General features: G+C 43.9%; 1 protein-coding gene across 1 annotated transcript in view; it reads right to left on the bottom strand.

Annotated features, from left to right (window-relative positions):
- Nucleotides 1-22,973, bottom strand: part of LOC121583098 (fibrillin-2) — a 272,325-nt gene that overhangs the window by 77,517 nt on the left and 171,835 nt on the right. Inside the window, exons 24-29 of the mRNA XM_041899311.2 lie at nucleotides 14,003-14,230; nucleotides 13,147-13,272; nucleotides 12,604-12,732; nucleotides 10,310-10,435; nucleotides 6,654-6,779; nucleotides 6,076-6,198 (exon numbers count right to left, since the gene is read on the bottom strand). Of these exons, the coding sequence (XP_041755245.2) occupies nucleotides 6,076-6,198; nucleotides 6,654-6,779; nucleotides 10,310-10,435; nucleotides 12,604-12,732; nucleotides 13,147-13,272; nucleotides 14,003-14,230 (858 nt within the window). The remainder of the gene's footprint in view (nucleotides 1-6,075; nucleotides 6,199-6,653; nucleotides 6,780-10,309; nucleotides 10,436-12,603; nucleotides 12,733-13,146; nucleotides 13,273-14,002; nucleotides 14,231-22,973) is intronic.

Here is a 22,973-nt window from a genome sequence, read left to right as displayed (position 1 = left end):
CAGTTATTACAGACTGTAGAGAGTAACCAGGTATTACAGACTGTTAGAGTAACCAGGTATTACAAACTGTAGAGAGTAACCAGGTATTACAGACTGTAGAGAGTAACCAGGTATTACATACTGTAGAGAGTAACCAGGTATTACAGACTGTATAGAGTAACCAGGTATTACAGACTGTAGAGAGTAACCAGGTATTACAGACTGTATAGAGTAACCAGGTATTACAGACTGTATAGAGTAACCAGGTATTACAGACTGTAGAGAGTAACCAGGTATTACAGACTGTATAGAGTAACCAGGTATTACAGACTGTATAGAGTAACCAGGTATTACATACTGTAGAGAGTAACCAGGTATTACAGACTGTAGAGAGTAACCAGGTATTACAGACTGTAGAGAGTAACCAGGTATTACAGACTGTAGAGAGTAACCAGGTATTACAGACTGTATAGAGTAACCAGGTATTACATACTGTATAGAGTAACCAGGTATTACAGACTGTATAGAGTAACCAGGTATTACAGACTGTAGAGAGTAACCAGGTATTACAGACTGTAGAGAGTAACCAGGTATTACAGACTGTATATAGTAACCAGGTATTACAGACTGTAGAGAGTAACCAGGTATTACAGACTGTTAGAGTAACCAGGTATTACAAACTGTAGAGTAACCAGTTATTACAGAATGTAGAGAGTAACCAGGTATTACAGACTGTTAGAGTAACCAGGTATTACAAACTGTAGAGAGTAACCAGTTATTACAGACTGTAGAGAGTAACCAGGTATTACAGACTGTTAGAGTAACCAGGTATTACAGACTGTAGAGAGTAACCAGGTATTACAGACTGTAGAGAGTGACCAGGTATTACAGACTGTAGAGAGTAACCAGGTATTACAGACTGTAGAGAGTAACCAGGTATTACAGACTGTAGAGAGTAACCAGGTATTACAGACTGTATAGAGTAACCAGGTATTACAGACTGTATAGAGTAACCAGGTATTACAGACTGTAGAGAGTAACCAGGTATTACAGACTGTAGAGAGTAACCAGGTATTACAGACTGTAGAGAGTAACCAGGTATTACAGACTGTATAGAGTAACCAGGTATTACATACTGTAGAGAGTAACCAGGTATTACAGACTGTAGAGAGTAACCAGGTATTACAGACTGTAGAGAGTAACCAGGTATTACAGACTGTAGAGAGTAACAAGGTATTACAGACTGTATAGAGTAACCAGGTATTACATACTGTATAGAGTAACCAGGTATTACAGACTGTATAGAGTAACCAGGTATTACATACTGTAGAGAGTAACCAGGTATTACAGACTGTATAGAGTAACCAGGTATTACAGACTGTAGAGAGTAACCAGGTATTACAGACTGTAGAGAGTAACCAGGTATTACAGACTGTTAGAGTAACCAGGTATTACATACTGTAGAGAGTAACCAGGTATTACAGACTGTAGAGAGTAACCAGGTATTACATACTGTATAGAGTAACCAGGTATTACAGACTGTAGAGAGTAACCAGGTATTACAGACTGTAGAGAGTAACCAGGTACTACAGACTGTAGAGAGTAACCAGGTATTACAGACTGTAGAGAGTAACCAGGTATTACAGACTGTATAGAGTAACCAGGTATTACAGACTGTAGAGAGTAACCAGGTAATACTGACTGTAGAGAGTAACCAGGTATTACAGACTGTAGAGAGTAACCAGGTATTACAGACTGTATAGAGTAACCAGGTATTACAGACTGTAGAGAGTAACCAGGTATTACAGACTGTATAGAGTAACCAGGTATTACAGACTGTATAGAGTAACCAGGTATTACAGACTGTAGAGAGTAACCAGGTATTACAGACTGTAGAGAGTAACCAGGTATTACAGACTGTATAGAGTAACCAGGTATTACAGACTGTAGAGAGTAACCAGGTATTACAGACTGTAGAGAGTAACCAGGTATTACAGACTGTATAGAGTAACCAGGTATTACAGACTGTATAGAGTAACCAGGTATTACAGACTGTAGAGAGTAACCAGGTATTACAGACTGTATAGAGTAACCAGGTATTACAGACTGTATAGAGTAACCAGGTATTACATACTGCAGAGAGTAACCAGGTATTCACAGACTGTAGAGAGTAACCAGGTATTACAGACTGTAGAGAGTAACCAGGTATTACAGACTGTAGAGAGTAACCAGGTATTACAGACTGTATAGAGTAACCAGGTATTACATACTGTATAGAGTAACCAGGTATTACAGACTGTATAGAGTAACCAGGTATTACAGACTGTAGAGAGTAACCAGGTATTACAGACTGTAGAGAGTAACCAGGTATTACAGACTGTATAGAGTAACCAGGTATTACAGACTGTAGAGAGTAACCAGGTATTACAGACTGTAGAGAGTAACCAGGTATTACAGACTGTAGAGAATAACCAGGTATTACAGACTGTTAGAGTAACCAGGTATTACAAACTGTAGAGTAACCAGTTATTACAGACCGTAGAGAGTAACCAGGTATTACAGACTGTTAGAGTAACCAGGTATTACAAACTGTAGAGAGTAACCAGTTATTACAGACTGTAGAGAGTAACCAGGTATTACAGACTGTAGAGAGTAACCAGGTATTACAGACTGTTAGAGTAACCAGGTATTACAGACTGTAGAGAGTAACCAGGTATTACAGACTGTAGAGAGTAACCAGGTATTACAGACTGTAGAGAGTAACCAGGTATTACAGACTGTATAGAGTAACCAGGTATTACAGACTGTATAGAGTAACCAGGTATTACAGACTGTATAGAGTAACCAGGTATTACAGACTGTATAGAGTAACCAGGTATTACAGACTGTAGAGAGTAACCAGGTATTACATACTGTATAGAGTAACCAGGTATTACAGACTGTATAGAGTAACCAGGTATTACATACTGTAGAGAGTAACCAGGTATTACAGACTGTATAGAGTAACCAGGTATTACAGACTGTATAGAGTAACCAGGTATTACAGACTGTAGAGAGTAACCAGGTATTACAGACTGTAGAGAGTAACCAGGTATTACAGACTGTTAGAGTAACCAGGTATTACATACTGTAGAGAGTAACCAGGTATTACAGACTGTAGAGAGTAACCAGGTATTACATACTGTATAGAGTAACCAGGTATTACAGACTGTAGAGAGTAACCAGGTATTACAGACTGTAGAGAGTAACCAGGTATTACAGACTGTAGAGAGTAACCAGGTATTACAGACTGTAGAGAGTAACCAGGTATTACAGACTGTAGAGAGTAACCAGGTAATACAGACTGTAGAGAGTAACCAGGTATTACAGACTGTAGAGAGTAACCAGGTATTACAGACTGTATAGAGTAACCAGGTATTACAGACTGTAGAGAGTAACCAGGTATTACAGACTGTATAGAGTAACCAGGTATTACAGACTGTATAGAGTAACCAGGTATTACAGACTGTAGAGAGTAACAAGGTATTACAGACTGTATAGAGTAACCAGGTATTACAGACTGTATAGAGTAACCAGGTATTACATACTGTAGAGAGTAACCAGGTATTACAGACTGTAGAGAGTAACCAGGTATTACAGACTGTAGAGAGTAACCAGGTATTACAGACTGTAGAGAGTAACCAGGTATTACAGACTGTATAGAGTAACCAGGTATTACATACTGTATAGAGTAACCAGGTATTACAGACTGTATAGAGTAACCAGGTATTACAGACTGTAGAGAGTAACCAGGTATTACAGACTGTAGAGAGTAACCAGGTATTACAGACTGTATAGAGTAACCAGGTATTACAGACTGTAGAGAGTAACCAGGTATTACAGACTGTAGAGAGTAACCAGGTATTACAGACTGTAGAGAGTAACCAGGTATTACAGACTGTTAGAGTAACCAGGTATTACAAACTGTAGAGTAACCAGTTATTACAGACTGTAGAGAGTAACCAGGTATTACAGACTGTTAGAGTAACCAGGTATTACAAACTGTAGAGAGTAACCAGGTATTACAGACTGTAGAGAGTAACCAGGTATTACAGACTGTAGAGAGTAACCAGGTATTACAGACTGTATAGAGTAACCAGGTATTACAGACTGTAGAGAGTAACCAGGTATTACAGACTGTATAGAGTAACCAGGTATTACAGACTGTATAGAGTAACCAGGTATTACAGACTGTAGAGAGTAACCAGGTATTACAGACTGTATAGAGTAACCAGGTATTACAGACTGTATAGAGTAACCAGGTATTACATACTGTAGAGAGTAACCAGGTATTACAGACTGTATAGAGTAACCAGGTATTACAGACTGTAGAGAGTAACCAGGTATTACAGACTGTATAGAGTAACCAGGTATTACAGACTGTAGATAATAACCAGGTATTACAGACTGTATAGAGTAACCAGGTATTACAAACTGTAGAGTAACCAGTTATTACAGACTGTAGAGAGTAACCAGGTATTACAGACTGTTAGAGTAACCAGGTATTACAAACTGTAGAGAGTAACCAGGTATTACAGACTGTAGAGAGTAACCAGGTATTACATACTGTAGAGAGTAACCAGGTATTACAGACTGTATAGAGTAACCAGGTATTACAGACTGTAGAGAGTAACCAGGTATTACAGACTGTATAGAGTAACCAGGTATTACAGACTGTATAGAGTAACCAGGTATTACAGACTGTAGAGAGTAACCAGGTATTACAGACTGTATAGAGTAACCAGGTATTACAGACTGTATAGAGTAACCAGGTATTACATACTGTAGAGAGTAACCAGGTATTACAGACTGTATAGAGTAACCAGGTATTACAGACTGTAGAGAGTAACCAGGTATTACAGACTGTAGAGAGTAACCAGGTATTACAGACTGTAGAGAGTAACCAGGTATTACAGACTGTAGAGAGTAACCAGGTATTACAGACTGTAGAGAGTAACCAGGTATTACAGACTGTTAGAGTAACCAGGTATTACAAACTGTAGAGTAACCAGTTATTACAGACTGTAGAGAGTAACCAGGTATTAGAGACTGTTAGAGTAACCAGGTATTACAGACTGTATAGAGTAACCAGGTATTACAGACTGTAGAGAGTGACCAGGTATTACAGACTGTAGAGAGTAACCAGGTATTACAGACTGTAGAGAGTAACCAGGTATTACAGACTGTAGAGAGTAACCAGGTATTACAGACTGTAGAGAGTAACCAGGTATTACAGACTGTAGAGAGTAACCAGGTATTACAGACTGTAGAGAGTAACCAGGTATTACAGACTGTAGAGAGTAACCAGGTATTACATACTGTAGAGAGTAACCAGGTATTACAGACTGTAGAGAGTAACCAGGTATTACAGACTGTATAGAGTAACCAGGTATTACAGACTGTAGAGAGTAACCAGTTATTACAGACTGTAGAGAGTAACCAGGTATTACAGACTGTAGAGAGTAACCAGGTATTACAGACTGTAGAGAGTAACCAGGTATTACAGACTGTAGAGAGTAACCAGGTATTACAGACTGTAGAGAGTAACCAGGTATTACAGACTGTAGAGAGTAACCAGGTATTACAGACTGTAGAGAGTAACCAGGTATTACAGACTGTAGAGAGTAACCAGGTATTACAGACTGTATAGAGTAACCAGGTATTACAGACTGTATAGAGTAACCAGGTATTACATACTGTATAGAGTAACCAGGTATTACAGACTGTTAGAGTAACCAGGTATTACATACTGTAGAGAGTAACCAGGTATTACAGACTGTAGAGAGTAACCAGGTATTACAGACTGTAGAGAGTAACCAGGTATTACAGACTGTAGAGAGTAACCAGGTATTACAGACTGTAGAGAGTAACCAGGTATTACAGACTGTAGAGAGTAACCAGGTATTACAGACTGTAGAGAGTAACCAGGTATTACAGACTGTAGAGAGTAACCAGGTATTACAGACTGTAGAGAGTAACCAGGTATTACATACTTTATAGAGTAACCAGGTATTACAGACTGTAGAGAGTAGATGGGAATGTCAGGGGTGTGTTTACCAGAGCAGCTTCTCTCGTCTGTCATCAGGGCATAGCCATTGTTGCAGCTACACTTATAGCTCCCCTCTGAGTTGGTGCAGTGCAGGTCACAGCCGCCGTTCCCAATGGTACACTCATCAATATCTGAAAAACACACACCCAATGGTACACTCATCAATATCTGAAAAACACACACACAGTTAAAAATAAAAACTAAGGAAACAGGTTAGGAACAACTAAGGAAACAGGTTAGGAACAACTAAGGAAACAGGTTAGGAACAACTAAGGAAACAGGTTAGGAACAACTAAGGAAACAGGTTAGGAACAACTAAGGAAACAGGTGAAACATCGTATCTATCCTCTCACAGGTGTAATTGTTTATTGTATGTGAAGCAATACAAAAGAAAAAGTAATTTCCCATGGTGTAATGTAATAAATAGCAGTATGACATGTTAGCTAGCATGTTATCGAATGTAATAGCTCTAAGATTGATTCCTCAGAGTACAAAATAAAAATATAACTTTAGAACATATTGGCCTAACTAAATGGCATGTGGCATGACATCATATATAACATACGACTCAGTTCAATTACCATACCTACGCAGCTCTGTCTGTCAGGAGTTGCTTGGTAACCAGAGTCACAAGAGCAGTGGTAGGTACCGGCCACGTTCACACATTGGCCGTTCCGACACAGGCTGACGCTCTGCTCGCACTCGTTGTAATCTGTGTGAGATAACATTCATGAACACGTGCTAAATGACTAAAATGTAAATAAAGATATCGAAAAAATATGTAGTGTCGATTTCCCAGACACCGATTACAACCTAATTCTGGACTAAACAGTATGCTCAATGGAGAATCTCCATTGAAAGGTTTAATCTGTATCAGAGAAACACCCCATAATGTATTAGAAGGGTTTAAATAATATTGTATCAACATGTGTGTTAAGAAAGGGACCGTTTGAGAAGACAGAGAGTGAGAGGTGGGAAAAATAACAGCTAGCGTAAAGGTCACAAAATAAAAACAAGAAATCAGGTGATTAGCCGTGTGACCTAGCAATGCAATGACCTAGTTACACTGTACATAACCTATTCAGAAGGACTAGCGGTGTGGAACAAGATTTGATATGGTCTTAAAGGGGCAATCTGGGATTCAAACAACAACAAAGTGGTCACCCTGCCATTTTTGGGGGTTAAACAACTGATGGATGGGGCTGAAGAAATGTAACAACTCATAAATGAATAGTCGGAGCTACGGACGCAAGGACCGACCATTCATGATATCAACATTATAGTTTTAACCATGAAGCTATACATTGTTTGTTTACAATTGCATTGTTTACAAACAATGGAGTAAAACACGTTTATATTTTGGATTCTGATGGGAAACGACAGTTGAACTAAGCTCAGGGGGCATTAATACGTTATATTCTTCAAAAACCAATGGCTATATATCATTTAAGCCTAGCCACCACAGGATAAAATTACATTTTTGCATGTACTTATCAATTTTGAGATCTTCTGGTATTTTGGTCGATTAATATTAGTATTTTCAAAAAGTACAAATAAGAACGTCAAAAAGTTGATGACAATTTATATTTTAGTTAGTTTGTCATACTACCGTCATTAAAATGTCATGAATTGTAACCACTTTTAAATGGACATACATGTACATCCATCATTTCAAAGCTCACTACACCATTTAAAAGCCCGTTTCATAGATAATGTTACAAACTGGAGTCTGGACTATATGTAATAATAAATAATAATAATATGCCATTTAGCAGACGCTTTTATCCAAAGCGACTTACAGTCATGCGTGCATACATTTTTGTGTATGGGTGGTCCCGGGGATCGAACCCACTACCTTGGCGTTACAAGCGCCGTGCTCTACCAGCTGAGCTACAGAGGACCACCATGTAGTAACATACTTTGAAGAGATGAGGATTGGGTCTAAGGTGTTTGGCATTTGGTAGTCTAAATTCAGTGTCCTTTTCCCGAAAGTCACTCTTCCCAATCGCCAACTCATTTTTCTCAGCTTCAGAAGCATCTGTTTTTACCAAAACGTGTGCCATCCTTAGATGTATTCTCCACTTATACAGAGGGAATTGTTGATATTTTGTCAATTTCTTTTTCTAGATGACATTTTCTTCTGAAAAATGTGACAAAAATACATTTGACGTATCTTTCTTTAGTATTTTACAAATAGAAAGATTAAATAAGTATTTATCCACAATCGGCTATGTGTAAGTCCGGTCCTGGATTGTCTCAACAAAATGAAACCAAAATATTTAAGCTGACTTCATCCAGTGTCCAGAAAAGTGGATTTGTGTGATATGAAAAACCCTTGTAATGGAACATTTTATGTTTGTGCTTTTCTAATAACCAATTTCTGTGTTCTATGTTTGTGCTTTTCTAATAACCAATTTCTGTGTTCATGCAAGTGACTGATTGAACGAATCCTCACTATCAGTATCTGCAATTTGACAGTACGCCCAAAACCTTGTTTTGAGAACGAAAGATATCTCAGTTTCAAGGTCTCAGCTTAGAGAGAAGAAGCCTTGTGAGGTATTGGTCTGTCACATGCATGACCCAGTATTGGTCGGTCACATGAATTAAGCAAATGTTAATTATGAATAAGCTAAATCATGCAAATATAACTTGTCTGCAGTATATAAGAGAACTAACAGAGAAGAATTGATTAACTTTTTCAATGCTAGTTAAGGATACTATAGGCCTAGTTATCACATTTCACGTTGGATTTATTAACTACAATAAGGTAAGACGTGTTTTTAATTCTGCTGCCGCTCTGCACACACCAGCTTGTTAGCTAGCTGGCTCAAAGGACGTTCAAAGTTCCTCCATAGAAGCCGCTCCTCCTAGGTGCTAACTGTGCTACTAGAGATCCTGGTTCGAATGCAGGCTCTGTCGCAGCCGGCCGCGACCGGGAGACTCATGGGCGGCGCACAATTGGCCCAGCGTCGTCCAGGGTAGGGGAGGGAATGGCCGGCAGGGATGTAGCTCAGTTGATAGAGCATGGCGTTTGCAACGCCAGGGTTGTGGGTTCGTTTCCCATGGGGGGCCAGTATAAAAAAATATATATATATTCACTAACTGTAAGTCGCTCTGGATAAGAGCGTCTGCTAAATGACTAAAAATGTAAAAAATGTAAAAATGTAGGTATAATTCTGTGGACCTAATTCAGATAATGCATGTCATAACAAGATGCCCAGCGCTTCAAGCCTCCTCCTCAACCCTCTCTCGCTCTCTCCCCGATCGAAAAATGTCAGTCGCATCTTGCGCCATGGGCTACACTTGTCTGTCCATCACGCATGTAAACAACTAGCTTGCCTGCTCTATCCGCACTGGTTGGTGAAGTAATTGAATGAGCTAAATGTAAAAAACAATTGATTTCACAGGTTAAAAAAAGGAACTGGTACTTTTTTTGTGTTCGAACCGGTTCCAAACTTTATTTTGCTGGTCGGAACAGTGTAACGGAACGAAAAAAATAGTGGTTCAGTTCAGAACGAAACGATTGGAAAATAATTTTGGTTCCAACCCGAATATAACCCTACATGTCTAATGAGAAGAATCCTACATGTTGTTGAGAAGAACCCTACATGTTGTTGAGAAGAACCCTACATGTCTAATGAGAAAAACCCTACATGTTGTTGAGAAGAACCCTACATGTTGTTGAGAAGAACCCTACATGTTGTTGAGAAGAACCCTACATGTCTAATGAGAAAAACCCTACATGTTGTTGAGAAGAACCCTACATGTTGTTGAGAAGAACCCTACATGTTGTTGAGAAGAACCCTACATGTTGTTGAGAAGAACCCTACATGTTGTTGAGAAGAACCCTACATGTTGTTGAGAAGAACCCTACATGTTGTTGAGAAGAACCCTACATGTTGTTGAGAAGAACCCTACATGTTGTTGAGAAGAACCCTACATGTTATTGAGAAGAACCCTACATGTTGTTGAGAAGAACCCTACATGTTATTGAGAAGAACCCTACATGTTGTTGAGAAGAACCCTACATGTTTTTGAGTATTTTGTCATGATGTTTACGATGTAGACTGGGTTTTTGGCACATTAATGTAAAGTAATAAACATTAGTTAGAATGTTCAGTAACTGTTGTGTGTTCATTTGGTCTGTCTGTTTCATGCTTAGAATTTGTTACATGTTCAGTATTTGTTATGTGTACTGAGGCCTCACATTTACAGTGTGTTCAGTATTTGCTGCTTACTCACCCTCGCACACTGCCCCGTCCACGCTGAGCTGGAATCCTGGGGGGCATGCACACTCGTAGCTGCCCTCTGTGTTCTCACAAGACCCCCCACGACACAGGGAGGGGTCGCGCTCACACTCGTCTATGTCTGAGAGAACACACACAACAGGGAATTCAGTATTAGTAACACACGGGATGACAGAGAAACTCCCTAACATGTCACCAACACTTGTCCTTTATAAAAAATAAAAATAAACATTGTCCAGTGGGCCTGTGTGGTCCGGTGTGGTCCAACATATTATGCCGGAGTCGGCATGGGTTCGACACCGGCCCACTGCCCTTTGACTCGATATCATTCCTATCTTATCTCTGCTGTCCTACCGGTTCAATAAAACATGTTCTAGTTGTATTACACATGCCTAGAAGCAGTCCATGGAATCAATAATACGAAACGGAGCACGGAGGTCACTTCTCGAATGCGTACTCAGTTTGTACATATTTTGAAGCATGCATCGATGCAAACTTAAACGGAAAGTATGCAAAGAAATATGACGCAAACATTAAAAAAATGCTACAAAATGTATTGAAATCAATAGCCCACAAATGGGACAAACACGAAATTGACACTCTGCATGCAGAATTCTGCAAAAACATCCTCCGTGTACAACAAATAATGCAAGCAGAACAGAATTAGGCCGATACACGCTAATTATCAAAATCCAGAAAAAAAGAGCCGTTAAATTCTACAACCACCTAAAAGGAAGCGATTCCCAAACCTTCCATAACAAAGCCATCACCTACAGAGAGATGAACTTGGAGAAGAGACCCCTAAGCAAGCTGGTCCTGGGGCTATCTTCACAAACACAAACAGACCCCACAGAGCCCCAGGACAGCAACACAATTAGACCCAACCAAATCATAAGAAAACAAAAAGATAATTACTTGACACACCGGAAAGAATTTACCAAAAAACAGAACAAACTGGAATGCTATTTGGCCCTAAACAGAGAATACACAGTGGCAGAATACCTGACCACTGTGACTGACCCAAACTTAAGAAAAGCAGACTCAGTGAACGGGCGGCAGGTAGCTTAGTGGGTAAGAGCGTTGTGCCAGTAACCGAAAGGTCGCTGGTTCTAATCCCCAAGCTGACTAGGTGAAAAATCTGTCGATGTGCCCTTAAGCAAGGCACTTAACCCTAATTGCTCCTGTAAGTCGCTCTGGATAAGAGCGTCTGCTAAATGACTAAAATGTAAAATGTAATTGCTATTGAGAGAGGCCGCCGTAGGCAGACCTGGCTCTCAAGAGAAGAGAGGCTATGTGGCGGAAACAGAGCTGCACTTCCCAATCTCCTGCCAAATGTATGACCATATTAGAGACACATATTTCCCTCAGATTACACTGACCCACAAAGAATGTGAAAACAAATCCAATTTTGATAAACTCCCATATCTATTGGGTGAAATATCACAGCAGCAAGATTTGTGACCTGTTGCCACAAGAAAAGGGCAACCAGTGAAGAACAAACATCATTGTAAATACAACCCATATTTATGTATATTTATTTTCCCTTTTGTACTTTAACTATTTGCACATCGTTATAACACTGTATATAGCCATAATATGATCATTTGAAATGTCTCTATTCATTTGAAACTTTTGTGAGTGTAATGTTTACTGTAAATGTTTTATTGTTTATTTCACCTTTGTTTATTATCTACTTCACTTGCTTTGGCAATGTAAACATATTTCCCATGCCATGACAGAGAGACAGCGAGAGAGAGAGAGAGAGAGAGAGCGAGAGAGAGAGAGAGAGAGAGAGAGAGAGAGAGAGAGAGCTGTAGAGAGAGAGGGGAGATACTGTAGAGAGAGAGAGAGGAGATACTGTAGAGAGAGGAAGAGAGAGAGATATACTGTAGAGAGAGAGAGAGAGAGGAGATACTGTAGAGAAAGAGAGAGAGAGAGATACTGTAGAGAGAGAGAGAGAGAGAGAATATACTGTAGAGAGAGAAAGACCGAGAGAGAGATACTGTAGAGAGCGAGAGAGAAGAGAAGAGATACTGTAGAGTGAGGGAGAGAGAGAGAGAGACACTGTAGAGAGAGAGAGAGAGAGAGAGAGAGGAGATACTGTAGAGAGAGAGAGAGAGGAGATACTGTAGAGAGAGAGAGAGAGAGAGAGAGAGAGGAGATACTGTAGAGAGAGAAAGAGAGAGGAGATACTGTAGAGAGAGAGAGAGAGAGAGAGAGAGAGAGAGAGAGAGAGAGAGAGAGAGAGAGAGTAGCGTAGAGTGAGGAAGCGAGAGAGGTTGGACTCACCCATGCAGTTCTTCATCATCATGAAGCCACTCTCATAGCCCTCGAAGCACTCACAATCAAAACTACCAGGAGTGTTGACACAGACCCCTTGGCCACACAGGTCCGGAGAGATACGACACTCATCGATGTCTGAACACACACAGAGGACAGCAGAACAGATGTTATTATATCTATTAAAATTGATATTGATATTTGTAGTGCACTGTCGAGGGAGCTTGCTAGTAAGCATTTCACTGCATAATTTATACCTGCTGTAAACCCTGTACACGACAAATAAACTTTGAACTTGCGAACAGATGTTAGTTAATTTTGCTAAATAAATATTCTGATTCGATGACAAATGATACTGTTTCGATGAAGATTTTTTAACAGGTATTTTAAAAAGTTTTGATGTTTTGTTAGTGCTTCAGTTTGGTGGACTGTGTTAACTGTTTTGCAAAAGTGATCCCTATTTTGAGAAAAGTGTTCAAGCAATCGGGACAAACTGTATTAACAGATCATTTCCACCCATAATAATGGGACATAATGTGGTCATAGTCTCACCTGTGCAGTTGCGCTCTTCCATATCGAGGGAAAACCCTCCGGCGCAGTGGCACCTGAAACTGCCTATGGTGTTGCGGCATTTGCCATACACACACATGCTGGGGAACACCTTACACTCATTGATGTCTGTCAAAGAGAGACATGTCAACAAATGATCCGATTTCTATTATAACAAAGATACATATGAATCACTACCTAGTCCTACTTCCTATAACATACGTATATGAATCACCACCTAGTCCTACTTCCTATAACATATGTATATTAATCACTACCTAGTCCTACTTCCTATAACAGATGCATATTAATCACTACCTAGTCCTACTTCCTATAACAGATGCATATTAATCACTACCTAGTCCTACTTCCTATAACAGATGCATATTAATCACTACCTAGTCCTACTTCCTATAACAGACGCATATTAATCACTACCTAGTCCTACTTCCTATAACAGATGCATATTAATCACTACCTAGTCCTACTTCCTATAACAGACGCATATTAATCACTACCTAGTCCTACTTCCTATAACAGACGCATATTAATCACTACCTAGTCCTACTTCCTATAACAGATGCATATTAATCACTACCTAGTCCTACTTCCTATAACAGACGCATATTAATCACTACGTAGTCCTACTTCCTATAACAGATGCATATTAATCACTACCTAGTCCTACTTCCTATAACAGACGCATATTAATCACTACCTAGTCCTACTTCCTATCCTTAATTCCTGTTATCTGTTTGCTAAATTATGTTATATTGAGGAGTGACACTAACTACCTGGATTTCTGAAAAACCTGGGAATTTTGGGAAGCAACCAACATTTTGCAACCCTACTCCCTCACCTTTATAGAAGGGCCTTCCGGTGAGGACGTCTCCTCGGTTGGCGAAGCCTGGGCCTCTGGGGCAGAGGGCGTCATACTCGGAGGTGCCAGGCAGGGGGCACGCCTCGCACTCCTTCCCCCAGGCGGCGCCCATCGTGCAGCAACAGGCGTCCATGCGGAAACGCCCGGGCACGTGCTTGGCGCACGAGTCCTCTTCCCACGTCAGGTAGCAGTGCTCAGACCGCACGTCTGGCAGGTAGAGTAGTGTTTAAGTTTATAGTACATCCACATAACAGTCAATACATACGAACATGAAATCCACAGGATACTAACAAGATAACACTTTACATTAAGGAACCCTTTACATTAAGGAACCTTTTACATTAAGGAACCTTTTACATTAAGGAACACTTTACATTAAGGAACCTTTGACATTAAGGAACCTTTTACATTAAGGAACACTTTACATTAAGGAACCTTTTACATTAAGGAACCTTTTACATTAAGGTTCTGTTACAGGTTTGGTTTTTACATTAAGGAACCCTTTACATTAAGGAACCTTTTACATTAAGGTTCTGTTACAGGTTTGGTTTTTACATTAAGGAACCCTTTACATTAAGGTTCTGTTTCAGGTTTGGTTTTTACATTAAGGAACCTTTTACATTAAGGTTTTGTTACAGGTTTGGTTTTTACATTAAGGAACCTTTTACATTAAGGTTCTGTTACAGGTTTGGTTTTTACATTAAGGAACCCTTTACATTAAGGTTCTGTTACAGGTTTGGTTTTTACATTAAGGAACCCTTTACATTAAGGTTCTGTTTCAGGTTTGGTTTTTACATTAAGGAACCCTTTACATTAAGGTTCTGTTACAGGTTTGGTTTTTACATTAAGGAACCCTTTACATTAAGGTTCTGTTACAGGTTTGGTTTTTTCCATTTATGTTTTGAGGTTGGAATTTTAACACGTATAGCATTTTAGCACGTAGAGCGCACCGATTGGTGTCACCTCGTTATTCAATATGTGTTCCACCTGTGCTGGTTTGCCGTCTCGCTAGTGGGAAGGTATTTCACCTGTGCTGCCCCAGGTGCTATTCAGGAGTGGCTGGCCCAGGTGCTATTCAGGAGTGGCTGGCCCAGGTGCTATTCAGGAGTGGCTGGCCCAGGTGCTATTCTGGAGTGGCTGGCCCAGGTGCTATTCAGGAGTGGCTGGCCCAGTGCTCCAGTTGTCTTGAGAGATGTGGAGGGTCAACTCCTATTTGATTTATTGAAAAACATTCCTTTGTCTGATTTCGGTTTGCTCAACCTTTTTGGTTTACTTCCTGTCTTTAAGTTTGGTGTGGGTTTTTCTTTTGTTTGACTCTTTTTGGGCAAGTTTAGTGGGTGCTCATGGTGGGCGTCTTTTAGGTCCCAGTTGTTGTTGCTAGCCAACGTTCAGTGGACACCCCCAAGAGTGTCTTTCAGAACCCCTCCTAAAACCCCACCTGCTTCGTTTTGGTTGTTGATCAGTGACTCTTTGTTAGTTCCCCCTTCCGTTTGAGCAACATTTTTGGTTTTCTTGCTGGGGAACGTAACCGTACCCTTTACAATAAGGTAACACTTTATATTAAGGAACATGTTACATTAAAAGGTGCAGTATGCAGATATCGCTCCCTCCACCCCCTGGTTGCTAAAATTCTAAAAGTTAGCCTAGTTTCCATTGACGTGACAAAACAAGTAATGAATAGTGTAGAGCAGGGGTCTCCAACCCTGTTCCTGGAGAGCTACCCTCCTGTAGGTTAACTCCAACCCTGTTCCTGGAGAGCTACCCTCCTGTAGGTTAACTCCAACCCAGTTCCTGGAAAGCTACCCTCCTGTAGGTTAACTCCAACCCTGTTCCTGGAGAGCTACCCTCCTGTAGGTTAACTCCAACCCTGTTCCTGGAGAGCTACCCTCCTGTAGGTTAACTCCAACCCTGTTCCTGGAGAGCTACCCTCCTGTAGGTTAACTCAACCCTGTTCCTGGAGAGCTACCCTCCTGTAGGGTTAACTCCAACCCTGTTCCTGGAGAGCTACCCTCCTGTAGGTTAACTCCAACCCTGTTCCTGGAGAGCTACCCTCCTGTAGGTTAACTCCAACCCTGTTCCTGGAGAGCTACCCTCCTGTAGGTTAACTCCAACCCTGTTCCTGGAGAGCTACCCTCCTGTAGGTTAACTCCAACCCTGTTCCTGGAGAGCTAACCTCCTATAGGTTTTTGCTCCAACCCTGTTCCTGGAGAGCTACCCTCCTATAGGTTTTTGCTCCAACCCTAGTTATAACTAACCTGGTTCAGTTTATCAACCAGCTAATTATTAGAATCAGCTGTGCTAGATAAGGGTTGGAGTGAAACCCTAAAGGACTGTTGCACTCCAGGAACAGGGTTGGAGAGCCCTGGTAGAGAATCATTGTACCGTCTAAACCAGGGGTGTCAAACTCATTCCATGGAGGGCCTAGTGTCTGCTGGTTTTTGGTTTCTCCTTTCTGTTAAGAACTAGACAACCAGGTGAGGGGAGTTCCTTACTAATCAGTGACCTTAATTCATCAATCAAGTAAAAACCCGCAGACACTTGGCCCTCCGTGGAATGAGTTTGACACATGATCTAAACTGCTGTGAAATATATTTTCCATAACCTAAAATATTGTATTTTCAGCTGTTTGAAGCTGGTGTACAAAACCAAAAGTAAAAGACGCAAAAATGAAACTTAAGAACATAGAAGCATAGAAATAGCACACATAGAACAGATCTAGCGGTTCTTAGACTTGCTTTCAATGAGAATGACAGATCTATAACTCACATTACTAGATGAATTTGGTTGGGTCGCTCATAAAGTTACATATTGCAGCTTTAAGGTAGCGTTTATATTTAGATAACGCTTTACATCTACGGACAACGAACACAATTGCATTTTATCGATGGCAATTTGAATGCACAGAGATACCGTGACGAGATCCTGAGGCCCATTGTAGTGCCATTCATCCGCCTCCATCCCCTCATGTTTCAGCATGATAATGCACGGCCCCATGTCGCAAGGATCTGTACACAATTCATGGAAGCTGAAAATGTCCCAGTTCTTCCATGGCCTGCATACTCACCAGACATATCACCCATTGAGCATGTTTGGGATGCTCTGGATCGAGGTATACGACAGCACGTTCCAGTTCCCGCCAATATCCAGCAACTTCTCACAGCCATTGAAGAGGAGTGGGACAACATTCCACAGGCCACAATCAACAGCCTGATCAACTCTATGTGAAGGAGATGTGTCACGCTGCATGAAGGCCAAATCAAAACGAAGATCGAATGAGCGTGTACACGCTGGAATTAGAATGCACTGTAGTGAATGACAGAAAACAGATGGGCCGCGAGCTTCAAAAGCGCCATGCGCTTCAAATTAGAAAGCAAGTCTTTTTTTCCTCGCATCTACACGTCCCTACCTTTATTTTAAGGTATCTGTGACCAGCATATGCATATCTGTATTCCCAGTCATTTGAAATCCATAGATTAGGGCCTAATGAATTCATTTCCATTGACTGCTTTCCTTATATGAACTGTAACTCAGTAAAATCTCTGAAATTGTTGCATGTTGTATTTATATTTTTGTTCAGTACAGTTAAATTGTCTATTTTCTTACAAGACTTTATTTAAAGAAAACTGTCACTTCCCTGGAGTTTCTTTCACGAACCAATACAGATAACACAGCACAAGCAACTTACTCAACAACCCTCCCCTACTGTCACGGTTTCGGCCGAGGCTGCTCCTCCTCCTTGTTCGGGCAGGCTTCGGCGGTCGTCGTCCCCGGAGTACTAGCTACCACCGTTCGATGTTTCATGTTTGTTTGGTTTTGTCTGTTTGTACACCTGTCCCTTGTTAGTGTTTGATTTTGTTTCCTATTTAGTTATCGTGTGTTGGGTCAGGTGTTATGTGTGATTGTTATGTCAGCTGTTGCTGTTGATAGGTTTTCTCTCTCGTGTTGTTTTGTCGAGAGTCCGCACTGCGTGCGCCTTTTCTTGTTTTTACGCACTGTTGTGTGTGTGCGTAATTTGTTCATGCCTCCCGGTTGGGTTGGCTATTCACCTGTTTGGTATTACTAAAGTCTGTTGACGAACACCCTTGTTCCTGCGCTTGATTCCCTGCACCACATCCACACTCAGCGTTCTGACAGAATCACACATCAACCCGTGGACGTCCCGGGTGGGGGTTGCCCATTCCACCTTCCGGCACCTCCGAGCCGAGCCCTATGGAGCTCGGAGGTGCTGGCGCTAGAGAACGGAGGAGTAGGAACCCGAGGGGGGCCGTTCCCTGCACCAACTGTGGCCGTGGAGGGCACACCGCGGCTAGGTGTTGGGGAGGGTCCCCGGTGGAGGTGAAGGCAGGCCACGCATTGGGGAGTCCTCCCAGGTGAGTAGGCGCCCTACTTACCCAGAGCTTTCTGTCGTTCACATAACCTTGCCTGTTTGTTTTCCACAGGTTGCACCTCGTTCCCAGCATAAGGCGCTAGTAGATTCAGGCGCAGCTGGGAATTTTGTAGATCGCCAGTTCTGTGTAGAGTTAGGGATTCCTCTCCTTCCCGTTGATAAGCCTTTCCCCTGTACATGCCCTAGATAGCCGTCCGTTAGGATCTGGGTTAATTAGGGAGGTCACAGCGCCCCTTATGATGAAGACGCAGGGGGTCATGAGGAGACGATTCAGCTCTATCTGATTGACTCTCCTGCGTATCCGGTGGTGCTGGGACTTCCTGGTTGATTACCCATGATCCTACTATTTCGTGGCGAGAGAAAGCTCTTAAAGGGTGGTCTGTTCAGTGTGAGGGGCTATGTCTGGGTGTTTCCATAGGGGCGACCTCGGTGGAGAGTCCAAATCAAATGCCCGCACTGCATATTCCCCCCGAGTATGAGGATTTGACACTGGTGTTTAGTAAGACAAGGGCGGCGCAGCTGCCGCCTCATAGACAGGGGGATTGTGCGATAGATCTCCAGTTAGGAGCAGCACTCCCAGCGAGCCATGTGTATCCCTTGTCTCAAGAGGAGAGGAAGGCGATGGAAACTTACATCGCCGAGTCTCTGAGACAGGGTTACATACGGGCCTCCACTTCACCCGCTTCCTCGAGCTTCTTTTTTGTGAAGAAAAAAGATGGAGGTTTGCGCCCGTGTATTGATTACCGCGGTCTCAATCAGATTACGGTGAAGTACAGTTATCCACTTCCTCTGATTGCGACTATGACAGAGTCATTACACGGTGCTCAGTTCTTCACAAAATTGGATCTCAGGAGCGCATATAACTTGGTGCGCATTAGAGAGGGCGATGAATGGAAGACAGCATTTAGCACGACCTCCGGTCATTACGAGTATCTCGTCATGCCATATGGGTTAATGAATGCTCCCTCAGTCTTCCAATCCTTTGTAGATGAGATTTTCCGGGACATGCAGGGGCAGGGAGTAGTCGTGTACATAGACGATATTCTGGTGTACAGTTCTACCCGAGCTGAGCATGTAGCCCTGGTGCGCCGAGTGTTGAGGAGACTGTTGGAGCATGACCTATATGTCAAGGCAGAGAAATGTCTGTTCTTTCAGAAGTCGGTCTCCTTTTTGGGTTATCAGTTGTCTGCGTCAGGGGTGAAGATGGAGGTTGACCGGGTGTCAGCTGTGCGTAGATTGGCAAACCCCAACCACTGTGAAAGAGGTGCAACAGTTCTTGGGTTTTGCGAATTATTACCGGAGGTTTATCCGGGGTTTTGGACAGGTGGCAGCTCCCATAACGTCTCTGTTGAAGGGGGTCGGTGCGCTTGCGGTGGTCAGCTGAGGCGGACAGGGCTTTTGGGAGACTGAAGGGACCTGTTTACCTCGGCGCCGGTGTTGGCGCATCCGGATCCCGCTTTACCATTCCAGGTAGAGGTAGACGCGTCCGAGGCCGGTATTGGGGCCGTCCTCTCACAACGGTCTGGCACACCACCTAAGCTCCGCCCCTGTGCCTTTTATTCTAAGAAGCTCAGTCCGGCGGAGCGGAATTATGACGTAGGGGACAGAGAGCTGTTAGCCGTGGTACAGGCCCTAAAGGTGTGGAGGCATTGGCTTGAGGGGCTCAACACCCTTTCCTCATTTTGACGGACCACCGTAACCTGGAGTACATCCGGGCAGCTAGGAGACTGAATCCTCGCCAGGCCCGCTGGACTATGTTTCTAGCCCGGTTTGTGTTTAAAATCACTTACATCCCTGGGTCCCAGAACGGGAAGGCAGATGCCCTGTCTCGGCGGTATGACACGGAGGAGAGGTCCGTTGAGCCCACTCCCATACTACCAAAGTCTTGTCTGGTGGCACCGGTGGTATGGGAGGTCGATGCAGAGATCGAGCGGGCGTCACGCACCGACCCAAGTCCTCCACAGTGTCCAGTGGGTCGGACGTACGTTCCGCTCGAGGTACGCGATCGCCTCATTTATTGGGCTCATACGTCCCCCCTCCTCTGGACATCCAGGTATCGGCCGGACAGTTCACTGCCTTAGCACTAAGTACTGGTGGCCAACGTTAGCCAGGGATGTGAGGGTTTATGTCTCCTCCTGTTCGGTGTGTGCACAGTGTAAGGCGCCCAGACATTTGCCCAGGGGTAAGCTACAACCCCTGCCCGTTCCACAACGACTCCTGGTCCCACCTCTCCGGTGGACTTTGTTACAGACCTTCCCCCCCTCACAGGGAATACTACCATCCTGGTCGTTGTGGATCGGTTCTCGAAGGCCTGTCGTCTCCTTCCCATGCCGGGTCTCCCTACTGCCCTACAGACCGCTGAGGCTCTGTTTACCCATGTCTTCCCGGCATACGGGGTACCCGAGGATATAGTGTCTGATCGAGGCCCCCAGTTCACCTCCAGAGTGTGGGAGAGCCTTTATGGAATGGTTGGGGGTTTCGGTGAGCCTTACCTCGGGTTACCACCCGAGAGTAATGGGCAGGTTGAACGTGTCAACCAGGATGTGGGTGGGTTTCTGAGGTCTTATTGCCAGGGCCGGCCAGAGTGGGCGAGATACGTTCCGTGGGCCGAGATGGCGCAGAACTCTCTCCGCCACTCCTCCACCCAACTAACCCCTTTCCAGTGTGTGTTAGGGTACCAGCCGGTTCTGGCACCTTGGCACGAGCCAGATCGAGGCCCCTGCGGTGGATGAGTGGGTGCGGCGCTCGGAGGAGACATGGAACGCTGCCCACGTCCATCTGCAGCGGGCCATCCGCTCGGCATAAGACGAGCGCCGATCTCCACCGCAGTGAGGGGCCTGTATACGCACCTGGAGATCGAGTCTGGCTCTCGACCAGAAACCTGCCCCTCCGCCTGCCCTGCCGGAAGCTGGGTCGGCGGTTTGTGGGGCCATTCAAAGTCCTGAGGAGGTTGAACGAGGTGTGTTACAGGTTAGAACTGCCTATTGATTACAGGAATATTAACCCCTGCGTTCCATGTGTCTCTCCTCAGGCCGGTGGTAGCTGGTCCACTCCAGGACTATGAGATAGAGAGACTCCTCCGCCCCGTTGGACATCGAGGGGGCTCCGGCGTACACTGTGAGGTCCATCCTTGATTCGAGACGCCGGATGGGGGTCTCCAATATCTCGTGGAGTGGGAGGGGTACGGCCCGGAGGAGCGGTGCTGGGTGCCGAGGAGGGACATATTAGACCTGTCCCTGCTGACCGAGTTCCATCGGGGTCATCCTACGCGCCCTGCTCCGCGTCGTCCTGGTCGTCCCCGAGGCCGGGATCGGCGCACGGCTGGAGCCGCTCCGTCAAGGGGGTACTGTCACGGTTTCGGCCGAGGCTGCTCCTCCTCCTTGTTCGGGCAGGCTTCGGGCGGTCGTCGTCCCCGGAGTACTAGCTACCACCGTTCGATGTTTCATGTTTGTTTGGTTTTGTCTGTTTGTACACCTGTCCCTTGTTAGTGTTTGATTTTGTTTCCTATTTAGTTATCGTGTGTTGGGTCAGGTGTTATGTGTGATTGTTATGTCAGCTGTTGCTGTTGATGGGTTTTCTCTCTCGTGTTGTTTTTGTCGAGAGTCCGCACTGCGTGCGCCTTTTCTTGTTTTTACGCACTGTTGTGTGTGTGCGTAATTTGTTCATGCCTCCCGGTTGGGTTGGCTATTCACCTGTTTGGTATTACTAAAGTCTGTTGACGAACACCCTTGTTCCTGCGCTTGATTCCCTGCACCACATCCACACTCAGCGTTCTGACAGAATCACACATCAACCCGTGGACGTCCCGGGTGGGGGTTGCCCATTCCACCTTCCGGCACCTCCGAGCCGAGCCCTATGGAGCTCGGAGGTGCTGGCGCTAGAGAACGGAGGAGTAGGAACCCGAGGGGGGCCGTTCCCTGCACCAACTGTGGCCGTGGAGGGCACACCGCGGCTAGGTGTTGGGGAGGGTCCCCCGGTGGAGGTGAAGGCAGGCCACGCATTGGGGAGTCCTCCCAGGTGAGTAGGCGCCCTACTTACCCAGAGCTTTCTGTCGTTCACATAACCTTGCCTGTTTGTTTTCCACAGGTTGCACCTCGTTCCCAGCATAAGGCGCTAGTAGATTCAGGCGCAGCTGGGAATTTTGTAGATCGCCAGTTCTGTGTAGAGTTAGGGATTCCTCTCTCCTTCCCGTTGATAAGCCTTTCCCTGTACATGCCCTAGATAGCCGTCCGTTAGGGATCTCGGGTTAATTAGGGAGGTCACAGCGCCCCTTATGATGAAGACGCAGGGGGTCATGAGGAGACGATTCAGCTCTATCTGATTGACTCTCCTGCGTATCCGGTGGTGCTGGGACTTCCCTGGTTGATTACCCATGATCCTACTATTTCGTGGCGAGAGAAAGCTCTTAAAGGGTGGTCTGTTCAGTGTGAGGGGCTATGTCTGGGTGTTTCCATAGGGGGCGACCTCGGTGGAGAGTCCAAATCAAATGCCCGCACTGCATATTCCCCCGAGTATGAGGATTTGACACTGGTGTTTAGTAAGACAAGGGCGCGCAGCTGCCGC

The sequence above is a fragment of the Coregonus clupeaformis genome, chromosome 15 (assembly GCF_020615455.1).
Source record: "Coregonus clupeaformis isolate EN_2021a chromosome 15, ASM2061545v1, whole genome shotgun sequence".
NCBI lineage: Eukaryota > Metazoa > Chordata > Actinopteri > Salmoniformes > Salmonidae > Coregonus > Coregonus clupeaformis.
The sequence above is the reverse complement of the archived record's forward strand: the minus strand, read 5'-3'. Positions and strand labels throughout refer to the sequence as shown.